Raw genomic sequence first — 11,128 nt, forward strand, 5'->3', positions numbered from 1 at the left:
GATAAAAAGTCTGAATTATTTTGAACCCATTGCTATTATTCCAAAGGATGGAAATTATGATCAGTTAAAAATGGAATGGAATGAATGTAACTTCTTCCATTGCACAATAAAACTTTTATGTGCAACTAATTCAACCTCTGATTGCTTTATTTACCAGCATCTCTATCAAAACAGAGTTATAAATTATGAATTGTGCTACTTCCTTTTTGGAATAGAACTATTAACATTACCTGAATCACAACAAACAAGTTAGACTACTCAAAAAGGACACCTAAGCCTCAAGACACATCTTCATCCATGTGTCCTGATTGCTGTTCACTGCTGCTAGACAATCTTCCCACTGCTACTACAGAGCTCAAATTAAAGCCATAGGAAGCAAACTCTGCTATAGTTGCCACTGAAAATTAATGAACCAATGCCATCATTGCCTAAGACACGTTGAGTTTATCCATATCTGCCATGAGACCTATTCTGTGCTGAATGAAATTTGGGGTGACAGTTGCACAGTGCTTATTGTAAAAACCAACTATGGAAACCATTCTATACACAATGCAGAGTCATTGCACCTGAGGTTTTCCTAAAAAAATATGTAACACTGAAAATTACATTCCCCTCAATTTCTGAACATACCTTCTCCATCTTTGCTTGTGTTTGTGGGTACTGTTAGAGGCTGCAGAGGAATAATGATGTCATCCACACTGGTGCCTTCTTCTGTGTGTTTCTCTGAGACGTGAGACAACAGCTCGGACTTATTTGGTGAAAACAAGTTACAAAGCTTACACATGAAGATGGAATTGATCCCTGAAAAAACAAGTTTAAAAACAAGGAATTAGTGTTTTCAAATGTAAATTATTTATGTTACCAGGAATTATTGGGATTTCAGTTCAGTCAACACAGTAACTAAAATAGTTACTTAAGACACATAACAGGCAGCAATGAGGTGAAATTACAAATGTTTTACCACTAAATAAACATATCCATAATATATCCCCAAATGAATTAATTTAAAAAACGGGTAAACCCCTAGCTAGATCCTCACAGGCCAAAAATTTTCTTCTGGCTAAAAGCTTAGAAATGTTTCAACATGACACAAAAGCAAGAACAATTTAAGACCTTTTTCCTCTTTCAGCCTGAAGCATCATTATAATTTTATATATTTTCAAACATATGGTAAAATTATACATAAGATATGACATCCTCTTCAAGTTCCATGTAAAATTCCTGTTGATTTAAGAAAAACAAACAAACAAAACCAAAAATAAACTAAAAACCTTCACAGCAGCAGGAGCAAATGAAGAATGTCATTAAAATGCCCCCTGGTCAATGCTTTAAACAGAAATTTGACAAAACTTTTTAGGCAAAGCTTCATGTTTTTTGTTTTTTTTTTAATTCACAGGTACTTGAAGTATGATGTGAAAGCAAAGTGTCAAGAAAGTAAATAACACTAAAGAAGGATTAATATAATCCCAGATTTAAAAAAGCCAGAGATTTTAGCCAGAGAAATTCAGAGGACTTCTCTTTTCTAACACTGCAATCTTTTGGTTTAATGGTTGATTTTTGAAGGGTCCCTATCCCCTTCAGGTTCCAATGGAACAAAAAAACAACCAAGAACCAACTTTAACAGCACATTTGTTCTCCAGCTAATGTATGAAGCTGTGGTCCAGAGACTGGTTTCTATTGCTACTCTCCCTACACATCCCTATGGAAAATTAGGGACATAAACCCACTGAAACCAAACTGGAACAAGCAGCACTTCTGAGGTACAAGTCAAACCAGAGATCACTGGGTAAGTACAGAAATAAAGCGCTAGTTTGTGAATTTTGGGATGAATATGGGGTAAGAGAACAGGGAAGCTGTATTTTGGGACTTATTTTTAAAACAAACCTAAGCACTCCCCTATTGAACCTTATTCTATCTCTTTCATGACACACTAATTATATAGTTCACCCCCCTAAAAAAAAAAATTTATTTAAGGTGTCCTGAAAGTTAAGAGCAGCAGAGATATCTCTTTTACAGGTATTTTCCCTAGAAATGTAACAAAAGCACAGCTCAAAACTAACAGGCAACCTGTGCTTTCCAAAACATCTCTGAAAAAACAACTCCAATACTACTCCTGTTGCTCAAAATATCCTCTTATTACACACAAGTGTACGGTACAATCAACGTGTTCTTGGGAGCTCAGCTGGGCTCCTTCTCAGGCATTCTGCTGTCTTGAGCACACAGATATTTCTGTTTTGATTGCAGTATGTTGAAATGTTCCTTTGAACTAGTTCTGCCCTAATTAGCATTATTGTTTTGTTGTTGGTTTGTTTTTTTTTTAAAGGGCATGGAGCCTGTTACTGACCCAGCAGATAACAACTTTTCTCTTTAAATGCAAATACAAAATAAAACCTATGAACATTTATCTAAACATTTAACCAATCCAAATTCCACGATTTAGCTGACATTTCTGTTTTGAGGTTTTATCTGTCACTGTTTCTGCTTCCTGACCTGCTGGCTGTTTTCCCTAGAAGTTTAGGCTCAGTGTTTTCTCTCTTGTCTCTTCATTCAACAGCTGCAATCAGCACTCACACACCACTTTATCTCTCACTCCTCCCAGGGAGGACTTGGGGAGGGGCAGAAGAGCAAGGAGAGTGCCCAGAAGCCTCTGTGGGTGTTTAAGGTGTTTGATGAGCACGGCCACCCAAAGCCAGGAGGGCACAGCCCAGCGGGCAGAGCACACTGAGTGTCACTGAAGGTGCAGGAAGCACCAGGAGGACACACAGAAGATGCACAAGCTTTACTCAGAGGTGAGATGGAAACCAGAGTAAAGAAATAATTCTTTTAGGAAGAATGCCTGGAAAAGGAGGTCAGAGAGCAGAGAATAAACTCTGCTGATCACCAGACTAAGCAAGTATGGAATAAGCAAACAATAATTGATTATGCAGTTGCTAATTAGGCAGTGTAGCGATAAAGCAATGAATTATAGTCAATTAAGTATAAAAATCAAATAAGGAGTTAATTAACTATGCATGGAATCAATGACTAATTAGTGAATAATTAATTATGTAGGAAATCAACTGAGCAATTAATTAGGCAGCAATTAAATATGCAGGGAAAGAAAAGAACAGTAATCAAGTATGCAGGTACACAAACATCAGGAAATTCAGCCAAAATCAATCTGGGACATTCTGTTCACTAAACATGTTTGTGGTAATTCATTATCTTCAGTTTCCCCCTATAAACTTTGCTAAATATACACTGAAATAAATAATACAAATAATTTTCTCCTTAATTGACTATGTGGAAAATTGAGCTATAATGTAAGCAAAGCTTTTTTTTTTCTAATTCTTCCAAAACCCTCAGCGTATTGCTTAATTAGTAGGGTTTTTCTCCTTCACACTAAGCATATCTACAGCAAAAGGAGTTTAAAAAATGGATTACTAAAAACAAAGAGCAAGTTGCAGACTAGGGAGCAGATTCCCTGATTCCCAATCCCCTTCACAAAGCATAAAACAATATCGGTCCTGTTTTGCTTTAAAGCTGGAGTGGGGAAGGGGAAAGGAGCAAGAAAGAAGCACTTATGTTGGAAAGATCATTGAAATTAACAGTACCTAAGAGAATCAAGAAATGTATTATTGTCATATGTACTTTTAACCAGTGTATGACAAAATCTAGCACAAAATCAATTTTACCTAACCAAAAAATTTAATTTTACATAAAAGGAAGTCTCAGCCTTGGGTATTGTTTTATTTTTAATACCTACTTTTACAAGACACACAGGGCAAGGACAAATCTGTATTTATGTACCCTAAATCATTCTAATGGATCCAAAACTTTCCCCTTTCCTTTCAAAGCAGGCAAGAGTTAACAACTTCTGGAAGTGCCTTTAAAGTTCGGGAGCTGTTAAAAGGAATTAGAACTCCACAATTAAATACAAAAAATAAAACATCACTGGATATTTGTTGGCTTGTGTAAAAAGTTGATAGGATCAATAATTATCCGTCTGGTCAACCTTTCCAAAATATGCAGCAATTAAGTTCTAAATATGAATAATTACTTCTTTCTTTCTAAACTTACTACAGAGCTGAAACAAACTTTGTTGCCGCATCACCATCAAATTCTTAACAGGAACTTTTTGCAATTAAAAATCACATTCATCAGACTGGGCTTGACCTTGTTGGGCTTTTTGTTTTGTTTGTTGGTGTTTTTTCCCCTTTCTGCTGTTTCTGTACAGATATAAAGTACAATAAAAAGTGGAAAAAGTGGGCACAACTATTCCAATAAAATTATTTGTTTTGTAAAAGAACTTTTCGCACATAAATGTTGAGCATGTAAGATATTAAGTGCCTAAGAACAATAAACAAGACTTTTTCTGTTTAGGTAGAAGCAATGAAATGTGAGGTAGCAGTTAATATAAAGCAGCATGTAAAAAGCCAATAACTTTTGTTTAAGACAAGCAACATTATTTCCTAGTAATAAAACGTTTCAACTGAACAAAAAGAATAGGTAAATACAGGAGAAGAAATTATGATATCCTGTACTACTGTCAAATACTTTAAAAATATTTTACTTATCAGATCTTACTCCTCTGAGCATGTTACAGGGTTTCCATTTTCAAAGCCATTTCAAACATCCAAAATTTTCACACACGTTACAGTATCTCTGATTTTTATTGCTTCACCTCCAGGCTACTTGTTTGTTGGTTTTGTGATTTTTTTGTAGGGTTTCTTTTGCTGCTGTTGTTGTTTTACTTAAAATATACTTTCTATAGACCACACAATATTTTAATCATTATTATCACAAAGATGCTGATATGAACTGATTTTATTTCTTAAAGAAAAAACTACATAAATCAATGCTGGTTTCTGGCTATTTTCTCTAATTTGATTAATCAAGAAATTAATATCCAGTATTACAGCACATCTCTGAATCAAAAGCATTGTCCTTGGTAAATGTTAAAGAAAAAAGAAGTATATAAAGTCTATAAAACAAACTATTTTCTGCCATTAAAAGAGCAGCACCACACAAACCCTGTGCTCAAAACTAACAAATCAACCATACTAGAAGTGGCAGCTGGAGAATCAAAAGCTATTTTAGGGCTTCCTTAATCTGAATTTGGGCAATTCTAAACAGTAAGCAACAGTTTTTTACTTCACCAGCACAAAATGACTGGTGAGACAAAACCAGCCATGCAGAAAGCATTCAATCAAAGAGAAGCCCCTGATCATGACTGTTCTCACTCCCAGCTGCTAACTAAAATCAGGGCAATTTAATTATCATTAGTTAAGTGCCACAGACTTGATTTTGACATTAAGGAAGACTGCTATAGCAATGTCAGTACAGGATGCATTCCTGCAAACACTAAAAAATGATGGCTATAATCGATCTCATTTAATATGGTTTTAGGAAAACTCAGTCACTTACATTCGCCATATTTCCGAGTCAGGGTGTAAATTAATTTCACTCAATAACCTACAACTGTAGAGGCTCTCAGATACTGCAACAAGACTAAATTACATTGAAGCTTGTGAATGTTTATGATTAAGAAATAATATACTTTAAAATCTCTACCATTCCCTCGAAGGTGGTGAGGCACTGGCACAGGTTGCCCAGAGAAGCTGAGGATGCCTGATCCCTGGAAGTGTGCAAGGCCAGGCTGGATGGGGCCCTGAGCAATTTGGTCTGGTGGAAGGTGTCCCTGGCCACGGCAGGGTGGTGGACTTGAGTGATGTTTAAGGTCCCTTCCCACCCAAACCATTCTGTAATTCTATGATCTATATAGTACAAATATACTAGGACTGAAAAACAAAAGCACACTAGTCAAGGTGCCTGGGGTATGAATTCAACATGGTGCCACTGTGAGCAGAACTAAGCTGGCAGCTCTGTATCTAACTAAGGGAAAATTACAAGTTGAAAAATAAAAATGGAGGAGCATCAGGTGTATCCAAGCAAAAATTTAAGGAAGTATGAAAATGGTTTTAAATTAAGACTGAAGGATAGGTAATAAGTGCAAAAGACTACAAAAAATGAAGGTGATTCACTTTGCAGCAGGAAAAATCAGAGACTACTTGCAAATGAAAGGCAACATAGAAATTAGTACTTTTTTTACAGGAAATAAAACAATGTGTTAGGTTTGTTTTTGTAGTTGCTTTGCAAAAAATAAACCTAACTGGCTTAAACACAGATTACTGACATTCATGCACTCAAACAAGTTTCTGATACCCGCTGCTGTAATGCCAGTGGGCTACTACCATTACCAAAATATTGAGGACAAAGTAGGATGCATTATTTTTAAAAATAAGGTATTTTAGAAGCAGCTTAGGGTCAAATCTGATTAAAAGACTATTTTACAAGTAGCAAAATTCCTGAGGAATTTAAATACAGTGCACAGAAAAGTACAGTGTAACGACTACACAGAAACAACAACCTTGACCATAGGGGTACCAATGACTGTGGCACACTGGAGGGGATAAAAGAGGTTACAAAGCCAGAAACAATATATTGGAGGCTTTAATTAGCCTTATGCAGAGTGGTTAAATGTCAGGTATGGACAGGACGCCAAGATTACACATTTGGACACCATTAATGACTGTTTCACCCAGCAAGCAGACAGAGAAACCACATGAGAAGAAACAGTTCTTGACTTTATCAGAAGTAAAACACAGGACCCTTTTCAAAGTGACATTACTTGAGAGTTACTCTATGACTATGATTAAAGCACTACTCAAAAGCCCTCTTAAAAGTGTGATAAAGAGCCAAATGTTTATGCTTCACTTCAACAATGCAAACTATACAAAGATAAAAAGCATCTTTAACAAAACAAACCACAAAAAGGACTAAAAAGTTCCAAGACAAGTTAAATCCTTGAAAGCAGCGTGAAGGCTATTTAAAAGCATCATATTTGATGCTAATCATCAAAGAAGGGTTTAGAAACAGGAAGGAAAAATCTAGCACAGCTAAATAGCAGTGAAATGAAATTTCAGTAGAAGAAAACATCTTCATGGAAGTTTCATAAAATGAGGAAAGCAAAAGAAAATTTAAATTGTGTCCAATTTAAGGTAAAAAAAACAGTGAGGCAGGTCATTAAGGGTAATTTTAGCAACTTAAAAATAAAAAGCAGAATGCAGCAACATTTTAAAAACATCTCAACAGTAACAGGCCTGCTCAAGAGCCTGTGCAATAAAAAGCAATCTGTATAGGGACAAGACCCTTCAAAGAAGTTGAGCCCATAGCAAAATAATTTTTTCAATTTGCTGTCATTTTCTAATGGTTTGGAGAGGTTTCCTATGAAAGATCTCTCAATTATAGTAAACACTTCAACGACAGCCTCAAAACAAGGCCAGTAACTGCACTCCTCAGAAACAAAACCTTAGAGCTAAAACAGACAGACCTATAAAAGAGATGGTCCTATAATACAAAGGCCTATTAAAAAATAGAAAAGGTTCATATTGGGCTTACATCTTTGGATATTGTTCCTCTGCTGAAATAATAATAATCATTATCATTATCCTTAAAAGGTACAGAAATAAGGAAGAACAATAACACAGCATGGTTCCATACATGAGTAGTTAAATAAATCAGATTTTTATTTTATTTTATTGGCCTGGAAGGATGAAACTGAAGACTGGAGAAAAGGCAAAGTGTAAAATGAAGAAAAAAACAGGTGTCATGAAGGACATGACCCCTCTGAAACTACTGCCTGCCTTGCAGCTCATCTCTCCCTGCTGCTGCAGCTCCAAGGTGGGCACACATCCACTTGGTGTCCAGAATCCTTAGAAGTTGACCAGGAAGCACCAGGTTGATAGAGACTGGCTGGCTCAGCAAAGCCTGTAAGAAAGTCTAAGTCCATATTCTGGACAAGTATCACCATGTGCCTGCCCTGTTCTTACTCTTCTCTGTTTAAACATCCATTGTGTGCTGTCAGGCACATGAAATGTCAGGAGTGAAACAAAATTAAGATCCAAATCATTCAGTACTGTCTGACATTTCATTTTGTGCATTGCAGTAAGAACACTGCATAATGTAGACTTTAATGTAGCTGAGTTGTTCCAGCATTCAGAGCTTCCTTGCCCTGCCTGGGGTCCCAGAGGTGGGCACAGCCCTGCAGGTGGGGTCTCAGCAGGGCAGAATCCCCTCCCTCACCTGCTCTGGGTGCAGCCCAGGCCACGTTTGGTTTCTGGGCTGCCTGAGCACATTGCTGGGTCATGTCCAGCCTCCCACCCACCAGCACCCCAAGTCCTCCCATCCTTTCCCTGCCCAGTCTGGGTTTGTGCTTGGGATTGCCCCAGCCCCGGACATGGAGCCTTGCTGAGCTCCTCAGGTTTCACCCAGGCCACCTCAGGCACTCTCACCTAACCCAGACACATTGTATTTACCCACTCTGATACTGTATTTGTGAAATGAAACTTGCATTTGAAACTACTGGAGTTTAGCTGATGATGGCAAATAAAAGCACGTGTATTTTTTTCTGTTTTACACACACCATCTTCACAAATGCTCCTAGAAAAAAGGTAAATAAAGTTATTTAAAAGAAGACAACTGTCTCCACATATTTCTGTTGGCTAAAATATATAAAATTCATAACTTGGATATAACATGGATTTAATAGGATATGCAAATAACTAGGAAATTATTTTCTGTTTAGAATAATGACTTCATCAAACACAGAAACAGGATAGCTTTTCTATCATTAAGGAAAAAAAAAGCCATAGCAGATACGTTTATAGCAAGACATTTTTATTTTCATGTTCTAAGATCTCCCTCATGTGGCTAAACACAACACTGCTTAAGGTTCCACACTAAAGCACAATATAAAAATGTGTAAGGTGCACTACCAGACACCAAAGCCACTCAGAACCCCTCAAAGTAGAAGCACAAACTACATGATCAGTCAGCAACTTCAGGATGCACCATATGAAACACTCTGAACCAAATTTTTGGAAGCAGCCATAATGGAAAAGCATCTGAGATCAGATACACCTCAGCAGCAGCAAAATCAAAAAATACTGAGCACTCACAATAGTTCTGGGTTCAATCACACTCAGAACACTTTTTATTAAGACAAATGTGCTTGAATGAATATGAATTTATTAGTAGCACTAGCTCAATCACACTCAGAACACTTTTTATTAAGACAAATGTGCTTGAATGAATTTATTAGTAGCACTAGTAGTAAGATAATTATTTCTCACTGAAAGTTGGATCCCAGGATAGCAAGCAGTCCTGAAATGTTTTAACAATATAATTACCACAGCACCTGTTAGCTATTCTGCAACTGAGTTATCCTCCTGATAGTGCAATTCTCCTTGGCATGAAATCCTGTTTCACAGAATCACAGAATGGACGGGGTTGGAAGGGACCTCTGCAGATCATCTAGATCCACCCTCCCACCAAAGCTGGATCACCTGGAGCAGGTGACACAGGAATGTATCCAGGTGGGTTTTGAATGTCTCCGGAAAAGGAGACTCCACAACCACCCTGGGCAACCTGTTCCAGCATCATCCTCAGCATAAAGAGGTTCTTCATGTTGCAGTTGAACTTTCTGAATTTTGGAGTATGGCCGTTACCCCTTAGTGGTGGTTTGAGCTGTAAACTATCTATCCAACAATACTTCACAGAACAGGTAGAAAATAACTCAGGATTCTAAAAATTAAGAACTCAACTTGTGGAACGACAACCAGAAGCCAAATTTGAGTATACAGGGTAATTAACAGGCATCAAATTATTGTGACATCACAAACTTGTACTGCAACAGCCCAGAGGGATTGTGAAAGGCAGAAAGCACACACACAGCACTCCCAGGGCTGCCACCTCTGAGTGACTTTGTTCACTGCCCCAATGAAAGCCGGGCCAGTACAAGGCACACAAAGACCTGAGATTACAGCGCAGTGGAAACACCTTTAACACATCTCAAACATCTGCCTTCTGCAGCTGACTGTGGGGACCTTGCGCTGTTAACACTATTTACAGCGGCTGCCAGAGGAGCTCACGAGTGTTTCAAACCCAGGTGAGCACAGAACCATGGGATCAGAGCAGGGAAAGGGGTTGGAACACACCTGAAAGATCATCCCGTCCCCTCCTCCCTGCCATGGCCAAGGACACGTCCCCTCAAGGATTGCTCAAGGCTTTACCCAGCCTGGCTCTGAACACCGCCAGGCTTGGGGCAGCCACAACTTTCCTCGTTACCCTGTTCCGGTGTCTCACTACCGTCACAGTAAAGAATTTCTTCCTAATATCCAGACTAAAATTCCCCTCCTTCACTCCGTACCCATTACTCCCTGTCCTATCGCTACACTTCCTGAGGAAGATCCCTCTCCGCCTTCCCTGCAGGGCCCTTCACACGCTCTGAGGTTGCTGTGGGGTCTCCACGCTTCCATTCGGCACCAGCAGCTGCTCCCGACTCGGGGCTAAACGGCGGCAGCCGGGGCACAGCAGGACTCTCAGGCTCGGGCTGCCCGAGCCCTCCGGCGGCTTTTGGAGCCCCCCACAGCCCCCAGCCCGCCGGGCAGCGCGGGGCGATGGGCGCTGGGACGGCCGCCACCGCGGGAACTACTCCTCGTGCGGAAGGAGCGTTTTCGCAATACCGCCGGAACTACTTCACCCCGCCCGCCGCGCGGGGATCCGTGCGCGCTCCCCCGCCCGCCCGGCCCCGCTCCGCTCACCTGCAGCCGCCACATCCATGGCCGCGGGGGCTCAGCGGGACAGCGCGCCGGGGCCCGAGCACGGCCCGCTTGGTAAACAGAGCGAGGGAAAAGGGAAGAAAAAAAAAAAAAACCAACACCGAAAATCAGGTTCCCGTGAGGCGCTTTATGGCGAATCTGCCGCGGCCGACACGGCAGTGGTGGCTCGGCCCGGCTCCGCGGGGCGGGGTGGCGCCTGCGCAGTGGCGGCCGCGCGGGGCCGCGTCCCCTGAGGCGCCGCCCGCGGGCTGAGGGAGCGGCGGGAGGAGGATCGGGGACAGGGGGACACCGGGACAGGAGACACCCAGGACTGCCTCTCCCCGTGCCCCTCTGAGAACCCGCCGCCCGCCCCTGGACTCCCAGAGGCCGGGGCTGCACAACTCAGGCGGGCACAGCCTCGGGATGCCGAAGGCGTTTTAATTCACCACCTGTGGGTAAAATGTGTTTTAATGAGCCTGGTACCTTAG

General features: G+C 40.4%; 1 protein-coding gene across 3 annotated transcripts in view; it reads right to left on the reverse strand.

The window, feature by feature from the left end:
• Positions 1 to 10,837, reverse strand: part of ZFAT (zinc finger and AT-hook domain containing) — a 76,970-nt gene extending 66,133 nt beyond the window's left edge. For all 3 annotated transcript variants that reach the window (XM_039715469.1, XM_039715470.1, XM_039715471.1), the window contains exons 1-2: positions 10,644 to 10,837; positions 631 to 801 (exon numbers count right to left, since the gene is read on the reverse strand). In XM_039715469.1, coding sequence (XP_039571403.1) covers positions 631 to 801; positions 10,644 to 10,662 — 190 coding nt within the window. In that variant the 5' untranslated portion in view covers positions 10,663 to 10,837. The remainder of the gene's footprint in view (positions 1 to 630; positions 802 to 10,643) is intronic.
• Between the last annotated feature and the right edge of the window lie 291 nt (positions 10,838 to 11,128).

The sequence above is a fragment of the Passer montanus genome, unplaced genomic scaffold (assembly GCF_014805655.1).
Source record: "Passer montanus isolate IOZ18808 unplaced genomic scaffold, ASM1480565v1 scaffold33, whole genome shotgun sequence".
NCBI classification, from domain to species: domain Eukaryota; kingdom Metazoa; phylum Chordata; class Aves; order Passeriformes; family Passeridae; genus Passer; species Passer montanus.